The following is a 27,626-nucleotide window of genomic DNA, read 5'->3' as shown; positions in this document are numbered from 1 at the left end:
ACAAACCTCCCCTAGCTCTCTCTACCCAGGCGGGTGGGAGGGAGAACGGGAGCCTCTCATAGGCTCGGGTCTGCTGTCCATCAGAAATATCCCCCACCCTTAGGTTAGCAATTTAGGTTGAACCAGGAGCAAACGCGTCTCGGGCTGGCTCCAGCTGTCTAAACAGTCGACGTAGGAGGAGGACAGGCTCGGACATGGCGAGAAACAGCACTGGCCCGTCTGAGTGTTATCGGTGATCTTTGCAACCCGTGAGGCCTTAACATTTTCATTTTTATCTTTATTTCTCTTCATATATATATATTTGTGTGTGTATATGTATGTGTGTATATATCATCGATACATGCATATATATATGTAGCAAAAAATTCTCCTTGATTTACCAAGCCCAAAGAAACAATTATAATCTTTAATGGACTGAATGAACAACGCGTATAGATGTATAGCCAAAGAGGTATATGGCATGAACCCGGAGATTACAATGGACAGCATTGGGAATTTGCATGGTGGAATAGGCCATGAGCAATCCACGGGCGATCTGATGAACAGTCACCAGCGGCAGGCAGTTTCAGCAGCTCATCGGGAACTGACGACCAGATCTGCAATGGTGTCCAGTATGGCTTCCATTCTGGATGGGACTGGGGACTACCGTCCGGAGCTCTCTATCCCTCTCCATCCGGCCATGAGCATGTCCTGCGAGTCTCCACCTGGCATGGGCATGAGCAGCACCTACACCACACTAACGCCACTCCAGCCCCTGCCTCCCATCTCCACCGTCTCGGATAAGTTCCACCATCCTCACCATCACCACCACCACCACCATCACCACCACCAGCGGCTGGCGGGCAACGTTAGCGGGAGCTTTACCCTGATGCGGGACGAAAGGGGCTTGCCTGCTGCCATGAACAATCTCTACAACCCGTACCACAAGGACATGCCCGGGATGACTCAAAACCTCTCCCCTCTGTCCAGCAACCCTTTGGGAAACGGCCTGGGCTCCATTCACAACACCCATCAGGGCATCCAGGGCTACGGCTCCAACAGCCACGACAAGATGCTCAGCCCCAACTTCGAAGCTCACACGGCTATGCTGGCCAGAGGGGACCAGCACCTGTCTCGGGGTCTTGGAGCCCCGTCGGCGGGCATGATGCCACACTTGAACGGCATGCATCACCACCACCACGGTCACTCAAGTCACCATCAATCTCACGGGCCCGTGTTGGCTTCAAGCCGGGATCGGCCTCCCTCCTCCTCGGGCTCGCAGGCTAACAGCTCGGGCCAGCTGGAAGAGATTAATACCAAAGAAGTAGCACAAAGGATCACGGCGGAACTCAAACGCTACAGCATCCCACAGGCCATCTTCGCTCAAAGGGTGCTGTGCCGCTCACAGGGAACCCTCTCTGACCTTTTAAGGAACCCCAAACCTTGGAGTAAACTTAAATCGGGACGGGAGACCTTCAGGCGGATGTGGAAATGGCTTCAAGAGCCTGAGTTCCAGAGAATGTCAGCCTTAAGGCTCGCAGGTAAGCCAGGGGATAATGCTCGCACGTTGAGACTGTGAAGAGGGAATTGGTAGTGCATTCGTATGTGATGTGGGAGGGGGGGATAAACTCACAATAACCGTGCAAAACAACCAAAAATCATTGCAATTGTTATTTGCTGTGCTCTAATTCATCGCCAAGAGAATATTCAATAGAAACTGCCTTTCTTTGTGGTTAGATGCACCCGTGCCAGTATTGCGGGGAGACCCGCGTATTTTTCTGTTTTTCCCCATTCCACCCACCGCAGCGCTCCTTCAGGGTTCCCCTTAGTCCAGTGCTCGCACAATAGCTCCATCAGAAGACAATTCACTATTCCCTCAATGAAATGACACACCCACAATCGTAACGTGGAACGGCATCAACATCTGATTACCATTCAATTAATGTACCTTAAAAACCCATTTAAGAATGCAGTGTTCAAATGCTTCCCCACCCCCCTTGCTTGATGACCATCAACACATTCGCAGTTGCACTATCCAGAATCCTACGTGCTGCCAGCCTGTTTAACCCATGTCAGACTCTGAACTGCTTTTTTTTTGTCTCCTTTGTAGCACAGTAATTCCCTTTACTAACGTTAACTTCAGCCCCCCTGCTAGAGATCTGTAAGGGCTAAAAATCGGACTATTGTTGTCCGCACTTGCTCATGCCAGCTCTGCATCGGACAGAAGCAATTCGACCGATTTCTGTTAAGTCTGCAGCACTCGGTTAGTTCTCGGGTTCTTCATCTACAACGCCGTTATTTTTTTTTAAACAGAATTCTGCCACCGCTTTTTGTTGTTCTGCTTAGTCCGTATAATATGTGAATCAAAGAGAAAACATATACAGTGTTTTACGCTTTTCACAGTGTTGTAGGGTGCCGAGTGACAAGCCTTGAGCTGTTTTGCGTGTATTTAAACGAATAGGTAAGACTAGTGCAGTGCTATAAGTAAACGATCGTTTTGTTGTGGTGAATCGCAACGATTGAGAACGAGCTTCGGTGGTTGGCAGTGGGATTGGGAAATCGGAGGAATTGCGTTTCCGCCCTCTAGCGGCCGTGTTGGTCCCTCAAATCCGAGCTCATCCCTATTGTGTGTGTTTGGACGCATAGAATTTTATTTGTCTGCAGTTGGGGACTATTTAATATAATGTAATTAACATTGCCATTTTTGAAAGACTGTTCAATGCATTGCTCTTAAATCTTCTTTAATACCCAGTAGGCGCGATTATGGAATTCTACCCTACAAGACAAATAAGTGAAAGTAATATTTGATCACATTGGGAGAGCGCATTTTATTTCAATATATATGGAAAAATACTCTTGCATTCCTTGGCAAATAGGTAACTGTTCAAATCCATACGGCGCCGAGAGCCATCATTTAACCTTCGTACCTCAAAAGGACAATGGAAGCAACATCTATTACAATGTCTAATTCGATTCGATATCTTTATTTGACTACGTAACGTGAACTCGCTCGTAAATATGTAGATTTGGAGGAGATAAATATTTTTTTTCGCTCGTTGGGGCAATCAGTGATACGTGGCTATATTTCATTGAATTACCAGTATAGATTAGAGGAATAATATAGCTCGGGTTTGTACGATATTTCGCATTTATTTTAACATGCAAATATAAACTTTGTGTTGTGTTTGCTTTAAGTGAAAATATCAGCACCATTTATTATATACAATGTTTTCATCACTGCTGTCATTATCCGCTTAAACAAATCAGGGACGATGTTGTAAACCACGGCCATGTGTTGTAATTGCTGTAATTACTTCTTTCAATTAAACTTGGCTTTTCCCTGCATTTAGTGGAGAAACTCTATCCTTATACAGTGCGCCACAAAAAACGCGGTGCACATCGTGTATGTCGTAACCGACTGCGTGTATTTCGCTAACATTCTTTAATTTTTTTCTCTACATTTATGTTTTCACTTATCACACAACTTCCAGATTGATTAGGAAATCAAAATTCTTAAAATTATAAGCAATTTGATTGCTTTTCATTTCTGGGGTTGCAACAGATATGAAAAAAAATGCAATTATTTTAAATCATGTCACCATGCCAGAAAATACAAAACATGTTGAAATATTTGAGATCACAGGTTGCCAAGTTCGCGGGTACAACCGTACTAGAATTAAATCTATTCAATCGATATAGGTGATGATCAGAGTAGGCCTATCTGAATCGTCTTGTAGCCATTAGCTTCTGAATTCAGCTGAGCTGCTGACCTGAAAGAGGTGGAAGAGACATTTTGATAACGGCCTTGAAATAGTCACCCCGTCTATCCGTCTGTTTGTCTGTCCCTGTATCTATAACATTATGTTCATGACTGTATTTTCGGTAAAAGCTGACAGTAAATGATTGCTGATTCAACAAAATTCAAAACGCAAGCAAAGCCACACAAGCAGGCTGACAGGAAAAAAAAAATGATGTTATAATTTGGTGTTTGCATTTAATGCATTTTTTATTTGATTGCACTATTATCAATGAATTTCACCCCACATCCCTCAGGTAGGCGATCAATTCTGATTTGAATAATTAAACTGTTTATTGCCCAGCTGATTTGGTATTTACAAACACAATGCACAAAAAAGAACAACCTTGGCAATAAAGTAAACATTGAAAAAATTATCTGTTTTATATAAATCAACCCATTATGCGGGCCCTGTGCATTACCCCATCACTGCTGCGGAAAATGACTTCAGAGATTCGTACCGCACGCGCTACAGCATGATTTCGGAAGGTATATATTCTTACAACACCTTATTAACTCCAGCTAAATACAGACCAGGAGATTTTTTTTTTAAAGACCAGAAGGACAACAACATTTCATCCAACCACTTGAGGCGAGTACAGTGTGGGTTTTCTGGTGTGAACTATATTGCTAATTTTTGAAACATTTTATTTGTTAAAAAGATTTTTTTTTAAATGTGCCGTAGCTGGATTCTCTTTCTTTATTTTGTCTGAAGATATAATATGCTTACTGGCAGTGCTTTGAAAAGAAGCCCAGAAGCCGCAGATATGAATTATTAATGGCAATCTCTGCATGACCGGTTGCTTGCTGCAACGTCACCCTTGCCTCGGTTTTAACCAGGCAAAATCTGGGGACTCATTCGCCGCTGGAGCTGATAGCCTTGTCAACCAGTATCTTTCTCTCTCGCGCCGGCTCCATAAATGATTTATATTTAGAACGCCCACTTGGATAGAATGATAAATAAAAAGGAATCGCTTCTAGAGATGCAAGAGCGTCTGAATGCCGAATGCCATCTGTAAAACCAATAAATTCGCTGCCATACCGACACCAGCGTGTCTCTGTTAATCCCGGAGTTTTATTTCCAGTCACTCGGATCAGTTGTTAGTTGTTGTTGCTGCAATTGGCAAATTAATAATTGAAACCCTCCCGCACCTGATGTTTGCCTCTGGCAGCCCCTTGTGTGAGAGAGTAACACCTTCCTACTGTTCATTAATAGAAGAGGATTCCTGAGAGCACTGAGGGCAAGGAAAGATATATTGGGGCGGGGGGGGGGGGGGGGGGCGGTGGTGAGAGTGGAAGGAAAGAAATGAAACAGTGGCATTTATTTTGATCACAGTATTTAAATAATGTGGTTATGTCACTATATAAAAAAATCTGTGTATATGGACGTGGATCGATGAGGATAATCTTTAGAAGATTAAAAGGGCATTAATGCTGGCAACAATAACATAAACCTAAGGACCCGGTTAGACATTGATTTGAAACCTGATCCGACGTTGTTCCAGTAAAGCTGCCATAGTCTTCCCGGCATTGTCGTCCACATTATCTTCCCTTTGTCTCCTGGTAGTTTGAGTTCCCTCCTCGCTACCATTTTAAAGACATTTAGTTCACAGCCCATGACAATGATAGCTCACGTGTTTTTTTTTAACAGTAGTACTATATTTTATTATCGATTTTTTTCCCTTTTTGCATTATGACCAAAGATGTAACGGTGTTATTGTTCATTTTGCTGATGTGGGTAGATTACGGTTTAAAGAGTTCCTCCAAAACATTCTTAAAGTAAGTTTGTCAACATGTAACACACAAATGACACAGGAAATTGACGTATTTTTTTTTAATGTCCTTGAATCAGAGTCTTACTGATAAGTTATTTTTCTTTTGCGAGACTATGTTGATCTTATTAAGAGCCGACAATGATACTGACATGTGACCTCAGATACAGTATTCCACTTTAACTCAAATTAATTCATTAAAGTTAGAATCAATGCCCCAGTATTGTCCACAAACAAAAACCGCCAAGATGATTATTTACTGTTTCCGTCTGGGATACTAATATATATATATGGACTTATCTAGGTGGAAAACTTAATACGCATACCAGAGACCGCGTGTTAAGTGACAGGAACCCAATTAGCGCAGCAAATTGCAATTCAAAACGATTGGGTATCTGGCGTGTGTAAACCTCGCCGGCACGGCGTACGTTCGACGCTTCAGCACGGTGACGGCTGCATTCCAACATCCTTGTTTAAATGCAGATTCAGACGTGTCTCTGATGTAAAAGACCGTCAGTTAAAAAAACTTCTTGCCTTTAAGCATTAATCACACACTCTTCAGGGACCTCGAAATAGGTATCATTAGGAATCAACGGCAGTGTAGGAAGAGATTATGTTCCAGTGCGGGGGAGGGGGAGGGGGCAGACGCTGCCCTCCCATCATCATCCTATAATACTGAATACAGTTACAGCTTCCAAGTGCTGTTGAATGCAATTACCATTTAAAATTGGTGCCGAAATCTCAGCGTAGGCTCGAGTACATCTTTCTGATTATTTTCACAGATACAATAGAAATCGTCAATCTCCTGGCAATTGAATATTTTGCTGTTAGATTCAACATTTACAATAGACATTATTTTGACTTGAATAGTATTTGTTTTAGCAACCCACTTAATACGAACCTAACCGTACTTGATCGTCACAGATTCTATGTATGTTAGTTGAGCTCAGATCGTAATTATAGCACCCACACCGGTAGCCCCAAGTTTTGGAAAATATAATCCATTGTTCCTTATTTATTATATTTGCAGCTATTTTCTTTTTTAAACATTTTAAACATAACTGTGTGAATGATTCATATTTCGTTAGCCAGGCAGTACTGTAAATGCTGGCGCTGTGTTCATTCTTTCAGTACAAAGCGCTTTCTAATTGTTTGACATTCTTTCTAACATTTAACACCATCATGTTCTGTACCAAATATATTAATTTGTCACAAAATACAAATAATTGTATTGTATCTTCTTCGGGAAACCTCGATGAATCTGCAAAATATATAAAATTTAAATGTTAAAGAGTAAAATGTACAAGGAGACCACGTTTGGAAAATTATTTATACATTTTAAAATCATATAACTAAAGCTCAATTCGCAAACATAAAATGTATCTGTTCAGATACGGCGCAGATTTTTTTTACAAAGATTATTTCGCTGCAGTGTTTGGGGGTTATTTAAGTACGAGGAGCGGAGCGACGTCAAACGTTATACATGTGGGCTATACATTATATACAAATTTTAATAACATAATTGTATATCGATATTTATTGTTCTCCTGGGATCTTCCCTTCTCACAAGGACATGTAACACAATCTGAGAAAACAGCCGAGTGCAATGTACATGGTGCCGGTATTTTGCTCATGTTTAAGATTAGTTTCTTAACTCTGGTCTAATAGAACTCCACAGCTTGACTTACACACAATTGGTGGCCTCTCTCTCTCTTTGTGCACAACGTCCTTTTAAGGATATATAATTAAAATATAATCCTAAATAAAAATTATATTAAAAAACAATACAATAGAATCCCATAATAAATACTGTTAGTGTAGCGTGGAGTGACGCCCTTATCATCGCCGTGACTATCACAATCTTTGCACTGTAAGTGATTTAAGATATTGCAGCTCCCCCTGTAAAATTCAGTTCTATCCTTGACATTGAGAATTTCTTGATAAGGATCAGCTCTCGTGTTTATTCTGACAAATTTGACAATCTTTTCAGGGTTGATTTATGCCGCATACAAGTAAAAAAAATGTTCTTATCCCCCACGCTCCTGCTCGTTCTGAATGTTGCTGTTTTCTACCGTTTGTTTATTTCTTAATTTCGAATTTGCTAGCGAAACGTGTTTCTGAATATCAATCCTCCTTGGGTTATTGGACGGAGCGCCGCGTTCTCCTTTTTTCTTCTTCTTTCCAAGAGCTCTATCACAAAGAACTTTGCTCTCTCCGACCGCGGGTCAGTGCAAACAAGCCTTTGTTTTATTTGTGGTGTTAGTGACTCGCTGACATCGATTTTCATTTTGTCACAACCCGAGTAAAAAACAATGGAGAAGTGGCCCAGTGAAGCTCCCCGTTTGAGGTTTTATCAGCAACGACATTCATTTGATATAGGAATAGGGAAAACCTTCGCCATCGATCGCATTGATCCAGCCTTTCCCTTTAAGGAAACCGCACGTTTAAAGAAGCTCTTGCATAGATTTACTGTTTACCCGGATGCTGTTCTTTTTAATACTGTATTGTCATTCGATTTGTTATTGCTGGGAAATACAAGAACACCTAAAACAAGTGTTCTACAAGCAGGAGGCACAGGGCAGACAATGACAGAGGGGCGTCATTACCACAAGGTTTTTGAGGATAGGGCAATGCACCAATATACGCACCGTCCTAATATGCTTTGCTGCTGAAGTTGTAGCATTCTTAATACGTATAATCTTTATATTATTTTACTTTATATTAATTCTATATACATTGTAGATTATAGACATGTATTATGAGTCGTATACTGTGTATGTCAGTTGCAATCAATATGCATTATAGATAATATACAGCATTTATATAATACACAGTATATATAGTATAATCATTAAATCATAGGCTATTCAATCATATATCGTGCACACTGTGAATAGTACAGATTACAGGCAGGATAAACACATATATGCGCTATCCGTTAGTTAACATCCATACATTATGATGGAACATATAGTGTATGTGCACATTATAGTTTAATATTCTATATGTAACATACTAGCATACGTTGTATATATTACATATTTAATAGACAGGCACATTTCTATTATTTGCCGTATATTTTAGTAAAAGAATAATGGAAACGCAGCATTTAGTTACTAACTTGTATTCATTTTAAACTTATCTTCATCACTTTTAGTCGAGGGAAATCTAACAGGCGAATAATTTAGAACTTAAAGCGGCGATGCAGTCAGCAGAAATATCAGAGCTAAAACCGAGCACTCACGTCTGTTAATTATGTCCGCAAACTTTACTATAATGCCAGACATTTTATAGGTCGCCTATAGCTATGTGCCTAGATCAAATATAGGTGAAATATATACATAAAGATGTATTTAGATATAATGTTTTAATGATTTCTGTTTACGAAATACGTTCCAATAAGACGTGGATGAAGAATACGTGATCAAATACTTAATACTTACTATTTCTCTATTTAAACATTGTGGAAAAGTCATCTTACACAGTGAAAACCCTGTTTGTATTAATGACCATATACCGCTTGACGCTGGTTGCTTTAAAGTCAAGCAAGATGAATGGAGTTTAATGTAAACACAACTGCTTTGTGTAAATTTGGTATCATCGGTTCGGAGGGTCCTGGTTTCTTTTTCTTTTGTTCCACTTATTCAAATAAGAATGTGACGGCCATAAAGTTTCGTATCTGCCTAGTTAGTTTGACCTATCGGTAGGAAAACCCAACAGAGGTTTGATTCGAATTACAAATACATGCAGTTCTTGAACATTAAAAAGAGCGAGTGAGAGAGAGAGAGAGGACGGGGGCGTCTGTGATGATCCCAGCCTGCGCTGTTTAACTTCACAGGTAATTAGAAGCCATTATTGATTTTTTCATTTGTAATCCTAATGGGATGCGTGGTTTTGCAACCCTCGTCTTCTGAACTCACGTATGGTTAGATAGTTATGCAACAGCAAAACGACATTGAAACCCCCCTCCCTCCTATAATAGCAGGTTAGAATGAATGTACAAGATAACCGAGCAAGGCAGAACATATCTTGCAAATACATACACTGAAAAGACCAAGAGACGAAGAAGGGGAGAGAACTACAGAGATCTCATAGATAGAGACAGAAAGCGAGAGGACCGATGCAGATGAAGAGGAAAGACAGATATGGCCATATCACAGACAGACTTAGAGAGCTAGACACAAATTGGACAAGTGGTCTGACGAAAAAAAAGCGACGGCTGTGCCGCTCTTACAGACCGAGGGCAGGTAGCGAACTGAAACCCTATTCATTCGCCGGTGGGATTTTTAAACGTTGAAGGATTGGTGTTTTGCACTTTGGATTAGAAGAAAACGTGCGGGCGGACGGGATAAAAATAACAGGTACCGTGTGTTATTTGTAATATTTTAAAAGTTAGCATATTAATTATACATACAAATCCTATTTTTATTACAACAGTATTGTCAGCGCATTTTGTAAGTCTTTATTTTCCTTGGGTCTTTGACGTGGTGTTGTCACAAACGAACCTCATCAAACTGACAGAATTCGAACAATTTTACGAACTAATAATGTCAAAATGGGAGGCGATCTCGTTGTTTAACCTGGACTGGATGTGGCTGCAGCAAAATGCTCTCACCAATCACATCTCAGGCTCGGGGATTACCACTCCTCCAGCAGTGTGCCTGAGCACAGCCACACCGTCTGAATAGGAGCCTACAACCGCTTCACCAGTTTTAGATAAATAAGGTGAATTTAAAAAAAAATGCCTAGTAATTAAAATCCCTAGCGATCATTTTTTGTAAATGCTGTGGCTTGTTGGAAGGTGTCAGGCCGAGTGTAATAGACGGGGCCTTGTTTTTGTTTACGGTTAAAGCGTAAACGACTCAAGATCTGACATTTCCCCCCAACTAAACCGTCCACCCAAACAATCCCACTAAAGTAAACATTGTGTCTCTCTGGTCTATTTCGTGAATAAACGGCATTTGGTTTTTTAAAAACAGAACATAAAAACAATTTAAGGAGCACTGTGCGAGTTAATGGGTTTATTAGTCTGCTACTGAGTTCAAAGGGCAAGGTTCAGCGATGGTGCCGGCTAATTGATTCATTTGCAACATGTTTCTATGGTTGCAAATTGTTGGAGAAATTGCAGGAATTACTGCTTTCACACTGGCATATGCAGATTGCTCTCTCTCTATATGTATATTTATATATATATATAGTCATGACGTCCGTGTTTTAAACCCTTTACTGTCTTGTTATTCTAGTGCACAGGGTGGATTGTGCAGGCACTAGGCCTAGTTAGGAAGCAAGATTAATTAATCGCCACATTAGTGGATGTAATTAGCGTTTAAACAGCGTCATCAGATTGACTTTTTGACTGTTGAGTCTGACTGAGAAATGTGTGCTCGCTACCCGTACTGGGTATGCATGTTATGCCACTGGCGTGTGTTGATACTGGTTTACTGCAGTTGTACTCAGCGATTTGCGTAACTGCGTTACATGTATTATAAATCATTTAAAAACATATAATCCGGAATAGAGGGATGGAAATAAAGGATGGCAATAGCAGGATGCTGCGTTTCCGAACACCGATTCTCAATTTGAGTGAAACTGTTTAAAATATGCAGAAAGCCAAAGTAAATAAACAAGTTCAGAATATAAATGTAATGGAATAATACCAATGGTGAAAATGTTGCAGAATTTGACTTATAGACAACTTTACTCAAACACCTTCCAAACAAATAATGCAGGGAACAGGGTGGTTGTTTTTTTTAAAATAAACGAGATCCTTGTTATGGCTGTAGGATATGTTTAAAAGCGCCAGACATTCCAACAGCAATTGGAGCCCAACAATTGCAAATATTTGTGTTTAATTTGTTCCGGTCGACTAAAAAGACATTTGCAAACATATTTTGTCATTCACATCGAATTAAATCACATTCTAATGATAGGCGCTGTCACATCGGTGCATCTTTCCGGGTTGGGGTGGGAGGGGGAGGGAGGGGGTTCAATTGTAAAAATTGCAAAATTATTTCATAGAAATAATACGTGACCTCCTCACCTGATTTCCAAAGGTTAGATATTAGTTAATATCTGATAGTCAATCTCTGCGAATGTGTGCTGGGCATTGTGCCCGGCCGGGGTTCGTGTCTGTGCTTGAAAAGACTAGAGTTTCAACTGAGAAATAAAATAAAACGCAGCAAACTATTTTTAATGTCGTATTTAGCATTACGCTCGCGCGGAAGTATGAGTAAAACTAAAACCAGGTCTTGTAAAATCTCATCCCGATACGCGAAGAGCTGGTGTCTGACAGCTAAAGTGTATAATTAATCGACTGACTGATTGATTAACTGATTAATTCGATGGCGTAACACGAGCTATCTTTTTATTAGCATTCGTGTTCATGCTGCTTGTTGACATGACAGACGGTTCAGTTTGTTTTGGAAACTGGCTACATACGCGTGGCTTTATTTTTCGTTTGGGTTCAGATCTTTGGATTAGAGGAGCGGCCATCAACAGCTACTTTATTGTGACACTGGGGGTCTTTCTGTGAGGCAGTGCAAGCTATTGAAGTTGTTGGCACGCTTGTTTGCCGCCACTGAGATCAGCAATTTAATGGATGGACCCCGAAAGGGTCAGAGCCCAGTCCTGACATTAGTTTTCCCGGAGAGAATTGTCCCGGGTCAAGTCCAAAATGTCCTGAGTTTTAAAAAAAAAATAAAGCCTTGAAATCTCAGGCTCTTTGAGAGCTTTGAAAAGATATTGCAAGCCCGCGACAGAATTAAGCCCCGCTTCCCATCCCCGCCTCGTCCCGTTGCATTTTTTTTGGTGAATTTTTCTTCACCCGCAAACAAAATCCTGTTTGACAGTTTAAATTACGAACAGCAGTGCTTGACCTTTGCAAGACAGTAATTTACATTCATTGTGATAATTGGGGAGTGCAGAAATCGCCACCACTAGGAAATCTTTCACAACTTTCTCCAATCATAGTCTCCAGACCCCAGCTTGAAGGATCTTTGGAAGGATTTCATCTTTAATTCCACTCTTAAATATCTACTGCAATGGATCTGCTTTAAAAATAAAATAAAATAAAAGTGTTCATACCAATAGATTAAACCTAATTGCCGAGGCTAACCTGGTGTGCAGTAGAGAGCAGGCCGACCCGAGTCTCCATCCCGGGGATCTGTGCTGAGTTAGCTGTTTCTCGGCTGAGGCCGCAGCACTGAAGCTACGGTTGACTTCAGTGCCCTTGAGTTTGAAAAAAAAAAATTCGGCCAATGTTGCCGTTCTTCATCACTACCCAGTGCCCCTTGCTGGAAGTGTGGATGCTGGGCAAGGACAGGATTGAGCACAGCACTGATGCCATCCAATGGGGAATATCTGCAGGCTCAAACATGAAGATTGAGATACCAGGAGGGCGAATGATATCATGACACTGTACCCAAGTCAGGAATCAATGCATTCAGAAGAGGAGGAAGAGAGCTTAAAAATGGCCGATAAAGGAGATTGTTTTCTCTAACACACACACACAATCACTGAGGACACAGAGCTGTGGCATTGTATTCGTTCCTGTCTGCTGTCCACGATAGTCAGCTTGTGCAATTCATACGGCGACAACTTGTGTTCATTAACGAGTTGGATAAATGTTGCTAACTAGCACACATAACCTACAGATAGCCCCTGCTTTCTGCTACTGTCAGTGCAGTTTAGTCTATCAGTGATGGCAGTAGCTGATTTTCGAGGCCCGCCCATGTTGAATAATAATTACCTCTAATATTTACTCACTGCCATCGGATCATGTTCGGAATAACTTATTGACTAATTGGAGTTACGCCATCGCCGAACTTTACTCGTGGAGTTGATCAATAACCAAGAGCCGATAACCATCTTGATTAGCCGACCAGTGTTGACATTCCTAATGTATGGATACTGATACAATTCTTCTTTTAGTTAATCATATTCTTAAAAAATAACATTGCCTAATTTGATGCAGCACAATGCATTTATATTCTTCATTGAAATTCAGTTCAGTCGAGGTTCGGGTAAAGTGATAACATTAGACGGAAGTCAATGCTTATAGAGGCCGCTCGACCGTATTTATGATATTCATCTATATTATTCATGGCGATTAGTCATTCAAGTCCTGCTTTTACATTTTTCAAGTGCGGTTTCGGTGGGAAACTGCAGTAAGGATTTGTGTGTTATTACCTTCCCCATCTTCGTGGTTTATTAGTAATGACGATAACATCTGAGGCGGCCCCTTGATCCTCGGTTGATTATTCATAGTGCTTGTCAATCATTAGTGATAGAATAAGCTTTTGTAGTTATTCTACAGTTTATCTGAGATCAGTTTCGCTTGCAGCGGGACACAGCGCTGTCCCAGAGAATTGCGTGTACAACACTGCCATCTTCTGGCCAGAGACCCTTGACACATCGCGGGGGCAATAAAATATTACTTTTCTAACATTAAAAATCAATAGTAATTACGTTTTCTGGAAGCTTCACAGATATGGTATTTAACATACAGCGTGGAAAGATATATGTACTGTTAACACAATTTCAGAAAAAAGGAAGAGATAAAACGAACAATTGCTCCCAATTACAGCTGTCAGTTCAGCACCGTGGACAGGTCCTCGAGGAGTGTCCGGACCCCGGAAAATAGCTGATCCACAGGGCGCTGTGAAACTGTATTTGTAAAAAGATGGTGATGGCATCTCAGTTGCTCATAGCTTCATAAAAAAAAGATAGTCTGGTCTGTTGTGCATTAAGTCTATATTATATCTGATTGTTGTTAAGGTGAATTGGAATAGGTACAGAAATACCCTTCAAAACAATTCACTTCCCCCTACTTTCTCCATTCCTCTTCTGAAAGCGTTGCGTAATGCTGGAACATATTTAAATAAGCGCTGGCTGCTTGGTTCAAGTCGCCATTCTGCACCCGTAAGCACCGTCAGTGTGCGCCCATTTGTGCCATTCGACCAGGACACAGCAGAAGATAAGCCTTACCGCAAACTCTCCCCGGCAGAAGTCGGTGTAGAGGAACAGGAACGCCAAATTATTTTACCCATTCCAAACCCAAGAGGTTGTAAAGCCTCTGCTGCTGATCCGGATCAGACTCCGGATCCCATCTAAGACACTCTCTGGTTTTTCTTCCTCCTCTCTCGGGATACTTGGCTGCAACGGGGTTAGGAAGTGCCGAGTCATGATGCTCCAGCCATCATGAGTGTGGAGCAGGCTTGATGGACCAGCTGGTATTTTCCTGTCTGTCATTTTCGTATGTTTCGTACATCTTATTGGCCCATATCCAAGAATGTGCAATCCCAGCAGATGGGAGCCAGCGTTTTCACATGACACCACTTGACTTCCCAGTGATGCAGACACCCAGTCAGTAGCTGGTATACTGCAGCCCAATTAAGGTCAACCTTTTGTTCAAAGAGATCGGTCATCTAAAAAATTTTTGGAAATTAGAGGATCTGATCCACGTATCCCCTGGGTTCAAAACATTAACTGGACCCTACCAGAGCTAGCGGAGATGTGGGGCGGCGGTGGAGGCAGACAAGTTACCCGTTCACGGTAGCTATCCAGTGATTCTTGGAAATTATACACATGGGCATCAGGGAAGAAGAGGGTGTACCCATGGTGGAAAAGCCGACCAATGTTAATGCTTACACATTAATAATGGTTAGAGTACCAGAGGGCACACAAATGGCAGAGAAATTAAACAAATACTTTGTGTCTGTCTTCATGGAAGAAGATACAAAAAACTTCCCAGAAATAGTGGAGAACCAAGGGTCTAGCGAGAATAAGGAACTGAAAGAAATTAGAAAAAATAGTACTGGAGAAATTAATGGGACTGAAAACCAATAATTCCCCTGGACCTGATAGCCTACATCTTATGGATTTGAAAGAGGTGGCTATTGAGATAGTGGATACATTGGTTGTCATTTTCCAAAATTCCATAGATTCTAGAACGGTTCCTGCAGATTGGAAGTTAGCAAATGTAACCCCACTATTTAAGAAAGGAGGGAGAGAGAAAACGGGGAACCACAGACCAGTTAGCCTGACATCAGTAGTAGGGAAAATGCTAGAATCTATTATTAAGGACGTGGTAACAGGGCACTTAGAAAATAATAATAGGATTGGGCAGAGTCAACACGGATTTATGAAAGGGAAATCATGTTTGACAAATCTGTTAGAGTTTTTTGAGGTTGTAACTAGCAGAATAGATAAGGGAGAACCAGTGGATGTGGTGTATTTGGATTTTCAGAAGGCTTTCGATAAGGTGCCACACAAGAGGTTATTAAACAAAATTAGGGCTCATGGGATTGGGAGTAATATACTAGCATAGATTGAAGATTGGTTAATGAACAGAAAACAGTGAGTAGGAATAAATGGGTCATTTTCGGGTTGGCAGGCTGTAACTAGTGGGATACCGCAAGGATCAGTGCTTGGGCCTCAGCTATTCACAATCTACGTCAATGATTTGGATGAGGGGACCAAATGTAATATATTCAAGTTTGCTGATGATACAAAGCTGGGTGGGAATGTAAGTTGTGAGGAGGATGCAGAAAGGCTTCAAGGGGAAATAGACAGGCTAAGTGAGTGGGCAAGAACATGGCAAATGGAATATATTGTGGAGAAATGTGAAGTTATCCACTTTGGTAGGAAAAATAGAAAAGCAGAGTATTTTTTAAATGGTGAGAGATTGGGAAATGTTGGTGTTCAGAGGGACCTCGGTGTCCTTGTACACGAATCACTGAAAGTTAACATGCAGGCACAGCAAGCAATTGGAAAAGCAAATGGTATGTTGGTCTTTATTACAAGAGGATTTGAGTATAAGAGTAAAGATGTCTTACTACAATTATATAGGGCCCTAGTGAGACCTCACCTGGAGTATTGTGTACAGTTTTGGTCTCCTTACCTAAGGAAGGATATAGTTGCCATAGAGGGAGTGCAACAAAGGTTCACCAGACTGATTCCTGGGATGGGGGGATTGTCCTATGAGGAGAGATTGAGTAGACTAGGCCTATATTCTCTGGAGTTTAGAAGAATGAGAGGTGATCTCATTGAAACATACAAAATTCTTACAGGACTTGACAGGATAGATACAGGGAGGATGTTTCCCCTGGCTGGGGAGTCTAGAACCAGGGGTCACAGTCTCAGAATAAGGGGCCGGCCATTTAGGACTGAGATGAGGAGAAATTTCTTCACTCAGAGGGTGGTGAATCTTTGGAATTCTCTACCCCAGAAGGCTGTGGAGGCTCAATTGTTAATTATATTCAAGACAGAGATCGATAGATTTTTGAATATTAAGGGAATCAAGGGATATGGGGATAGTGCAGGAAAGTGGAGATGAGCTAGAAGATCAGCCATGATCTTATTGAATGGCGGAGCAGGCACGAGGAACCAAATGGCCTATTCCTTTCTTTTTCTTACATACATACAAGATGAAAATAAAATACACAGAGAACGAACGTGAAGTAATTATTGCACAATTTTATTGGTCAGGTTTTGTTTTAGTGTAGGCGTGTTCTGTAATTAATCGGTTAGAACACTGCTCAGCTCCACATTTATTGCCATCAGCTGATTTTCCCCCCCCCCCCCCGACCCCACGTCCAGTAACTCGAAACCTCAGGTAAAACAAAGTGATATTTTAAGCAAGATTCGATATTGTGCAGACGAGGATAACGTCAGCCCGTTTCTATAAATCCTCAATATTATTATTTTTTTTCTTTTCCTTCCCAGCGTGCAAACGCAAAGAACAAGAACAGAACAAAGAGAAGAGCAATACACCAAAGAAGCCACGGCTAGTTTTCACTGACCTCCAACGCCGAACTCTTTTCGCCATTTTCAAGGAAAATAAGCGCCCTTCCAAGGAGATGCAGATCACAATCTCGCAACAGCTCGGTCTGGAGTTGACCACCGTCAGTAATTTCTTTATGAACGCCCGGAGGCGAAGCTTGGACAAATGGCAGGACGAAGCCATGTCGAGCCCAGGCGCTTCATCGTCGACCTCAAGCACTTGTACCAAAGCATGATTGAGGACAGTGCACCTGAACTGGGCACAACTCAACACCTTTTCTTTCTTTTTTTTTGCTTTTTGAAGAGGCTGTTCAGTGGTGAGTGCATAAGCACAATCTTCATCAACACACTTTTAAAAAAAAAGGGACGGCACTTATTTGAAAGTGTCTGGCATTTAAGATTTCTCCCTAAATCATTTGAGCCCTTGCTGTAAACTGACAACTAAGCCGAGAGCCTATTTGGTGAATTTTCCGACGTTATCAGGCAGAGCACATCGAGCTGTGTTGCTGAGCAATATGTCTAGTGCTTTGCCTGAAGATAATTGTGACACAATAAGTTCAGTTGTGAGTTGCTTCAATTGTCAGTTTCTGGTAGCTACACAATGATTTTTGATGCGGTGAAACTGGCACAGACACTGACAGTAAGTGACGTTCATTTTGAGCGGTTTTTTTTTAAAAAAAGGAACCTCAATAGAATTATTGGAGAACATTTGTACAATCATGCTATCTCATCACTAACCAGGCTGTTTAAGAATGGGCTGCTAGCGGTGAGTAGGCAAGCACAAAATATCAAAGGCATTTCCGGAGATTTTCAGTCCTGCGTCCGCGCAACACGACACGAATCTTGAATGATGCTAGTAAACGTGCCCTCACCGCTAGAGCCACCCCTTGGGTGGAGCTGCTAGTGGTGGGAATGCAAGCACAACCTTCAAGCACATTCCTCCCAATCACCAAATCCGCGTTATTCTGTAATGTCCAATCATATGGTCTGTTTTGTTTTTGTTTTCAGAAGCTATCAGGAGCATTCGGTCGTGAAGGCAGCTGTTTGCTGCAGGAGAAGCACATATTGTTTGTCTTATTAGTTGTAGATTACTATGCATTCACACACTTAGATTCTATTCTTGGGCAACACTGGTTTAATACTGCAAACGCACTGAGTAGCCCGTGTAAAGGGGGCTGCCCATGGTGAGTGCAGAAGCACAAACATTAAATAGTTTTATTTTTTCCTAAAACTAGGCATCAATACACCTTCTTCCTACATGTGCACATTCACCACTGAACGGGCCCTTTAAGAACACCATTGACGTGTTCAAAGGCAAGCCAAAGGCTTTAAAGACTCTCGTGAAGACACTTGATACTTTTTTTTCTATTTATTATTAAATCGAAACCAAAGAAACTTTTTTCTGCACCTAATTGTTCTGCAACAAACTTGTAAACAAAAGAAGCACGTCAGGAAACAACGTACGCACTGTGTTTCAATGGATGTCTTAGTCGTTTTGGGAAGCAGAGTTACGAAAGGGTTAACAAGCAAAGTAGCAACAACAAGGGAGCAATGCCACGGATCATTGCTGCTTCATTTGACGACACTCTCCGCCTCTTAAAGTTGAATATTGTCTTTAACGTGTGCCTATGCAGTTTTTGAGAAACGTTGTACAGAACAACAGAAAACCTCTTCCGCTTCAACCAAAGTCAGCTTCACAGAGACATGGATCTGTTTTGTAGTTTTTATGCATTACAGTTGAGTGCTGTTGGCACTGTTGGCCTGTCTTTCAATGTTCGTCTTATTGAGAGAGGGAAATGCCCACTCAGTATCACAATTTCCTCCTAATTAGCAATTCCAATGGAACAGGATACCAACAAATGGATCCAAATGTCTCCAAGCACAAGATGTTAGGGTGCAGATTAAACACCTCTACCAAAGATAGCAACCCATTCCCATAGCTCGGTAAAGGTAACTAAATATGGGAGTGTTTGCAAACTGTATATTGCATTACATTAGTTACTAAGCATTACTGTGGTGTCTGATTTTAGCCATATGCATTTAACAAGCATTCAACATAGCCAATGGTTATCAAGTCTCAAGTTGGATAATTTAAGTGAACTTTAACCTATCATTAATAATTTTGATGATTAGTCTATCGTAAATTAATGCAGTTCATACAATATTAATATATTCCAAATTATTTTACTTGTATTGTATATCTAGTTTAAAATGTATAAACTTTTTATTTTGAAATGTTGACATGATAATTATTTATTTTAAAAGGTCCAGATTCAATTGATCCATAGATTTTTAAAAGTTCACTCTTCATCTTAAGCACAAAAGAGTCCATTGGTGATGTTTGTTAGTGAACTTAGTAAATGATTACAGTCGCTAGTGTATCATTTATACTTTAACCTAAGTATTCTATGAGTTTTTTATTCATTGTGCGTTGATAGACGTTAAGCTCAGCATCTTGTGCATGGAGTCCCTGCGCACGTCCAAGACGAGTTCAACTTTCAAGAACATCAGGAAATCTACGATAATTTTACAAAAAGAAGACAGTGCAGTATTGGTATACTGTAGTCCAATAGCTTTATCCAGGAATGTGGAAGCTTATATCCTTAAACAAAGCTATATCCAAAGAAACCAAACCAGTTGGACCAGCAAACTGAAGGTTGACCCCCACAGAGAGAATGACAGTACTTTCCCTGTGTGGCTCTTATTGTTTTGTATGAACTCAGATGTTAGAAATATGCCGTATTGTGGTAACAAGTTCAGATAGTTGACAGTGATATTTTCATTGCTAGTCACAATACCCATATGCCATGTAAGTGATTTAATTAACAAAAGTTGATTTCTAAACAAGTTCGTAAATTTTTAAAGTGCTTTTGACTGTAGTTTAGAAATCAAAAAGCTATATTAGCTTTATTATTATTATTTGTATTATTTGGGGTATTTATTGTGAACTATATATTTAAACAGTGATTTTTCTCTTATTTATCAAATACTATAAATGTATTTAAAATGAAAGATGCAGTGCTTCAAATGGCCTCTAGTTATCACATTGTCTGCTTACTTTATAAAGCAGAAGAAGTTAATTCCTTTAACTTTGATTGATTTTCTTTTGTATTTTATTAGAACAAATACAAATTACCGCTGGGAGTAAAATTGCAAGTGCATAAATATACATCTAACACAAGTCCAATTCTGCATCCTGTAAATTCATAGAAGAGAATTGGAGATTTAGATTTTCTAAATTGTACTAATAGGCATCCTGTAATAGTTGAACATTATGCTTTCTGTGCAGAAACTACCTGAGCCAATATCTCAACATGTTTTCATTATCATTATCTATTTTTGGATTTTAGCACCTTTAAGCGCTGCATCTTTTATTCTCAATTTTCAATGCCAAAGAATTATCCCACTATAAGCACTGAAAGATATCCCTTCAGTCTTATTAGTAATAACATGGACAAGCAATGATTTTATATGGAACAATACAGCATGTACTGATGGGAAAGTGAATACACAACAGGAAATACTTTAATGATCTTTCCACCATTGTTTAGCCCTGTGTCCAAATGGCTTTAGACAGCTTCTTTCGATTGTGAAGAAGTCTTTAGCGTTAGTGACAAGAGACAGAAAAAAAAACCCTGAACTCGCTGCTTCCAGGTATGAACTATGTGTAAAAGCTCTTTCTACTTCTAGTGAGAACCAAAGAGGCTACCTCACTGAATTTTTCCATTTGTAATTTTAATCGCGTCGATGATACCAAAGATACCAAAGATTTCTTTCTCTGCACGGTCTGCGTTTTGCTCCTGCTCATGTATAGACTGTCTCCTAAATACAGCTGCAACTCAGATACCCCAAAGATCTAAATGGTGGTCTGCACTCATTCTAAATGTGTGTTTTTTCTGTGCTGTAAAAAGACAATTTCCTTATTAGAATCCATCATCAAGAAACCAAATGTACTATGTTTAGTAATTTTTGTACTTGTGGTCAATTATTTTAAAAAAAGCTAATGTCACCAGCATTTTGCTGTATTGTGTTTATTGTGATAAATATAGATCTAAAATATGCAGCAGTTTTGATTGGAGTATATTTAAAATAATTAATATTTCACTGTATGGAGATGCTGTTTTACAGAATTCTGTCCTTTCTAAACTAAAATTAGTAAAATCTACTAACAGGACCCAGGTAACACATAATTAAAGAGAATAATTGTTACCTCAATATAGGGTGTGTTAATATTCTCATATAATAGCAAGGTGAGTTGGTAAACATGGCAGATTCAGTTGCTATGGTGCCACTCAGATTGTTTCATCTAGCACTGTCTAACACACAGCTGTTTTCTCTAATCTAAATGCAAACATCCCCCTGTCTAAAGTTAGTTCAGTCATTATAATATGGGGCCTGATTTATAGTTAATTAGTACAATGTCAATTTAAATCCTAAAAAATCTGAGATTGGTTGACCAGCAATTATTTAGGTCCTGTTAAAGGTCTTTAGATTCAAGAATACAAATTCTTGAAAAAAATCTAGATGAGAAAATAATAATACTCAGTGAATAAATCTCAAATTTCAGCAGGAAAAAAAAACCCTGAAATGAATATTAAAACATTTCATATAGTGAACCAAATACCACTGCCTAAATTGAATCTTCCAGCAGTTCCTTATGATCTAATAGGGAGCTTTGAGTTAATTAAAGCACTTGTGCTTTGCTTGCTATTTTAAATAGCACTCTTCTCCCTATATACTTATATAAAACCTGCTGGATCAATAATTACAGTGGTACTAATAGATAATTCAAGTTTACTTCATAACAAGCTACACAAGGTTTTTTTTAGTGTATTAAAATTTCTTTCAATCTATTCGTATAAAATGTACTCTCGCAAACTTTAGTTAATCAGCTTATTTTTGCAGCCCAGGGGAAGAAAAAAAATTCTGCCATGTAATGTTACCAAAGTCATGACATTTTTACTGATATTTAGAGAAGAAGGCTGGAAAGATTAATTTGCATTCAGTTGAATTTATATGTACTCAGATTATGTCAAACCAAACCAGTGCCTAGATTGTCTGATGTTTTAGGTCTTTGGTAGCTGTAATATGCCCAAATCATATCCCATTTAGGAATGCACAGAAAAAATAAATAAATACACATCCTGAATCAGTGGCCACCATTACCAAAATACCTGTACTTAAAAAAAAAAACTAAAATCTAGATGCACGCTTTAGTTGCAAAGTGTGATAAACCACGGGACGAGTGCCTTGCTTGAACCAAAGCGGTGTTTCTTTCCAGTTCCTAGACCTCTGTGCATTTTTTTATTCCTGTGAATACCTCAGCTTCGAAAAGGCCACCAATTTTTTTATTGCTGGTGAGCCGCTATACTGTGGTGCTTTGCAATGCAACCATGCAAAGAACTAAACAAAGATACCAAAGTTTTCTCTCTATCTCAATCTCTATCTTCTCTTTCTCTTTAAGATACCAAAGCTTTAAAAAAAAAGAACTGATTGAGTAGGTTGGCAGCGCAGACCGTGCATTCCTTACCGAATTTTCTCAGATATACCTCATAGATAATAGTGTCTAGGGTGATGTTATTATAGCATATGTAATAAATTATTCACTCGTTTTTTGGTAACTGTAACTATGATATAAAAAAAGCTTTATACGTTTTAAGTTGTGATTTTTGTAATAGGTGACAGGTGCGCTTATGAAAGGATTGTAAATGTTTCATGGAATTTGGGAAAGTTGCAGAACGAGCCCAAAGTTTACAGTTTTCATATTCTGAAGAAACAATCCGTTGTTTTTTTTCCTTTGTGTGTGTGTGTGTGTGTTTAAAATGCGTTTATTTCCACATTGTCCTACATAGACTTATTGACTAATTGTTATGTGTTAAAAGTGTAGTGTTAAAATTAGCAACTGCCAAACAGTGCTATAATTTTATGCATGAGGTTGTAAAAATTTAGCAAAGGTGATGCATTGTGATTATCGAGAGTAATATTTTTTAATTTAAGAAAATAGATTTTTTTTCTCTTTTTTAAAAATAGATTTTATTTATGCATGAGAGCCTGTTATTTGTTAGACATTGTGGAACAGTTGTGTATATATTGGACTGTGAAAGCAAACGCAGTTGAATTGAATACACTGGAAAAGTTGGCGCACAGGGATTGGGATGGGTTGATGTGTCAATTTAAAAACAAATCAAAAATAGGACTTAGCGTAAACAAAAAGTCAAATCCTGCACACAACTAATAGGATCCTTCAAACCACACTACTGCCACTTACAATGGCTTTCAACAGTCGGACATTACAATAGTGAGAGAAAGCATTTTCCAGATCAAGAAAACACCCAAACAGAATTAATTCAGTTATAAGGTAGAATTTCTGATGTGTGGATGTTTATAGCTAGAGCTCTTGGTCGATCTGATCAAGAGGGAGGTGACTTTGTTTTGTTATTTATTTGCCAAAGATGAGGATGGGGTACATAAGTTTGGACCAGAGGAGAGACAGTCAGCTGATGTTTGATTATATGTTTTTTTCTCTTCCAGAAAGCTATTAGTGTTCTTCCACAGGACAAAAGAGTGACTCAGTGTATAAAAAATACATTTCTGATACTTTTTTTTTCAAATTTAACTTGGGACAAGATTTTGGTTTCAAATCTCACTAAATGCTTTTAAACCAAAAGGTTTGATTGTTTTCCTTATAATTTTAAAGGTATGAAGAACATAATAGGAGATGTGAGTTGATGCAAAGGTTGTTTGTGTATTAATCAATACTGAGTGAAAGGGAGTTAATTATTATTGACTAATGCATGCCAGGATTTAGTTTTTTGCATTTTGCTTAAATCCAATTCTACAGGGCTTCAGTAAACAATATGTGACAATTGTTGAGAATGCTGGTGTTCTATTGCTCTAACACTTACAAGAATGGCTGATTACAACGCATTCAAAGGCTGCAGTGATGGCTGTTTTTCAACCTCTCGGGAAAACACATTGGGGGCAGCTTTAATCTAACCTGCCCGTAGGGAAACTGGCGGGATCGGGTGCAATGCTAGTTTTACACCCAGCCCAATTTTACTCTCCATTGTAGTCAATGGAGTAATATTGGGCAGAGTGTGAACTGGTGTTCCATCTAATCCGGTGGGTTTCCCACCTTATGGGATAGATTAAAATTACCCCCATTGTATCCCTACTAGGTATGGTTTTCTGTGCCTTGATCACTAATATGCTCACCATTGTACTTATTTTTTCCTCTCTTGTCAGTTTAAGACACATGTATTTCCCTTCACTATTTTCCCAGTTTCCTTCCTTCCTCAAAAGGTGCTGACTCATGTTGTGGCACAGTTGCCCTCCAGGATGCCCAAATGCCATTCTTCATGAATGAGTCTAGATAGTGAGGCAGACTAATAGACTGTGCCTATGTTACTGTACCTGGCCAGGAGGAGAGTATCTTTTGGTACTAAACATAAATTTGCTATGACTGGTTCTTCTAATACCTACAGATGTGTCAAGATGGTTTGCATGTTTTCTTCATCCTTCATAGCATCTTGCCTGTGTTACTGTTTTCTGTTGTTCTTGTATCATGCTTTCTACTTCAATTTCTGACATCTGTTCTACCTATCTGATAAAATCACTAAAACAGCTGTGGGATAGGGCTACATGTTGCAGTCCGGTTCTGTCTTTAATGGGACAGTGAGAGTAGTGCCACAGACCATTTAAGATTCATGAGACAAGTCTAATGGGGATAGCACGATACTTAGCTGAGCACCCAGGGAATTCCGTTTCTCCGTAACAACAATGTGGGATAAGGAGCATGATTCTCATGGTACACTGAACCTTTTGTGCATGATCAGTGGAATGAAATAAAACAAAACCTTCTTTAGCAATTTTACAAGTGCCATTTTGCAATGAAACACATAATTAAAGCAAATTGTCCAATTCGTTATGTGAAGAGACCACTTTTGAATTGCAGTTGTTATGATTTATTGCAATATGTAATTTAATGTCAAATTATAATGTTAAAACTTTTTACTCGCTGACTCACCCAAATAAACAGAACTGTATTTTCTAAAGTGAACATTAAGCATTATCCTGCTGCTCTCCTGGTGGCTCAATGAATAAGACTGGTATAGGAAGATACTGGCCAGGAAGATCCCAGTTCAATCTTTGGTCTGTGCTGAATTAGCTGATCTCAACTGGGGAGCAGTAGAGAGTGCCAAAATGAGCAGCACATCAGCCAGTTTCCCACTCTTAATTGCAGCCTAGTAACTCCTGCTGGAAAGCACATGTGTGTGGATGTCAGGTGAAGGCAGAATCAGACTTGGCTACAATGCATCCCCATGATCATGCAGCATACCAACACGAACTGCCTAAGAATAGCCACTTGTGTGAGGTACCAGGGGGAAGCTAGGAGCCGTTGAACTATTTGGCAGGGTGAATCAGCCTTCGGGAGGGGAGGGGAGAAAAGTGATGGTTTGTTTCCTCCTATAACAGAAGTTTCCATGAAATACTCAGTTCTGGTTAGACAGATCACACAGAAAATCTAAAACCAGGGACCGCCTCTCAGGTTAAAGCAAAACAAAAGGAGGAAAAGTTAGTTGAGTCTAATAAACAAAACTGGCTAAGTTTTCTGATGAGACCAGACTGGGGGTTGTAAATAAAATGGAACAATAACAAAGGGCTTTGGATATATTAAGAAATTGACCTGACAAATAGTTGATGTTAAATAACAACAGAAAATGCTAGAAAAACTCAGCAGGCCAGGCAACATCCGTGGAGAGAGAAATAAAGTCAACGTTTCAGGTCGAAACCCTTTGTCAAGACTGAAGAAGCACAGGAAATGATCAGATTAAAAGACCAGTCCCCAAACTGGTCTTTTAATCTGATCATTTCCTGTGCTTCTTCAGTCTTGATAAAGGGTTTCGACCTGAAACATTGGGGTAGATTTTCATAAAGCTGTCGGGAAGGAAGCGGGACTACAACTTTCGGGTTTTAGTCCCGCCTACGTCGACATTCGGCCAATCCACGTGATTTTCCCTTGATTGATCTTGTTAAGCCCGCCCAACGGGCTCAGCAGGCCAATTAAGGGCCACCCAGCAACAGGTGACGTCACAGACTGAAATTTCATCTGTCAAACACTGACAGTCTGACTTCTAACCTGAGTCCTTCTACACAGACTCAGCTAGAAGTCTCACCGGCAATGAAAGTTGAAGGCTGTCACTTTTGACAGCTCGCAGCCATTTTGCTTTCAGTGCCGGCTGAGTGATGGACTCCCGATGCCTGGAGGAAGAAAGGCTGTTAAGGTAAGTACAAGTAATTTAAACTTCTTTACACACTTTAGACACACCAAACACACTTACCTTTGCACTCATGCGCCCATCACTCACCTGAACACCGACATCGCGACCCCTCCAAGTCCTTCAACCCGAGGGCCCGCCTGCTCTAACCTGGCGTGGTTTGGAGCCGTCGGGAATCCCACACGACACCCCTCAAAATAGGGATTCGGCTAAAAACTGCCTGTTAACTACCTGTTAACAGGCAGTTAATTGGCACTAATCCCTTCCCGCCTCGGGTCGGCGGGTCCCAGTGCGGGGCGGGTACCCGCCTCCCCTGAAACTTACGTGGAGGCGGGTTTTGGACGGGATGGTGTCGGGACCCCCAAAATCGGGATTTCCCCCCCCCCCACATGCCTGAAACCCCGCCTGACGGCTTCAGGAAAATTGACCCCATTGATTCTATTTCTCTCCACGGATGTTGCCTGGCCTGCTGAGTTTTTCCAGCATTTTCTGTTGTTATTTTGGATTTCCAGCATCTGCAGTATTTTGCTATCGAAGTAGTAGATGTTGTTTAATATGTATAAATGCAAAGTGATGAGACTGAGGAAGGGGAATATGGCATAGGGCTATAAGCTAAATGGTATTATTCTACGCAATGCAGGAGAGGGATCCGGGGCTACTTGCGGTTAGCTACCTAAAACCATCGGCGTTGTGTGTGGCAACAGTAAATAAAGTAATCAAGACTTTAGGTTATAGAATCAGAGGGATAGAGCATAAGTCTTAGGAAGTGATAACAAATGTGTACAAAGCACGTAACTAACTACATCTGGAATAGTTTGTACAATTCTAGTTACCATTCTTCATTGGAGAGGGTGCAGCGAAGGGGAATTGATACCTTGGATAAGGTAACCTGAGTTTTAAGGAGAGGCTACAGAAACTGGAGACCTTATTGAGGTGTTCAAAATTCTAAAGACTATAGAGCGTTGAAATGACTATAGGTGATATTAGCAGATGAATGCTTAGTACGTTAATATAATCTCA

At 40.1% G+C, this 27,626-nt stretch overlaps 1 protein-coding gene across 1 annotated transcript; it reads left to right on the top strand.

The window, feature by feature from the left end:
• Nucleotides 1-159: 159 nt before the first annotated feature.
• Nucleotides 160-26,086, top strand: onecut2 (one cut homeobox 2). Its single transcript, XM_085974445.1, has 2 exons — nt 160-1,520; nt 17,272-26,086. The coding sequence occupies exons 1-2, from the start codon at nt 419-421 to the stop codon at nt 17,562-17,564; spliced, it is 1,395 nt and encodes a 464-aa protein (XP_085830571.1). The 5' UTR covers nt 160-418; the 3' UTR covers nt 17,565-26,086.
• The last annotated feature ends 1,540 nt before the right edge of the window (nt 26,087-27,626 follow it).

This window comes from Somniosus microcephalus, chromosome 2 (genome assembly GCF_052327205.1).
Source record: "Somniosus microcephalus isolate GS21.2 chromosome 2, FLI_Smic_1.0, whole genome shotgun sequence".
NCBI classification, from domain to species: domain Eukaryota; kingdom Metazoa; phylum Chordata; class Chondrichthyes; order Squaliformes; family Somniosidae; genus Somniosus; species Somniosus microcephalus.
Note: the sequence above shows the minus strand (reverse complement) of the source record. Positions and strands in the feature narration are given on the sequence as shown.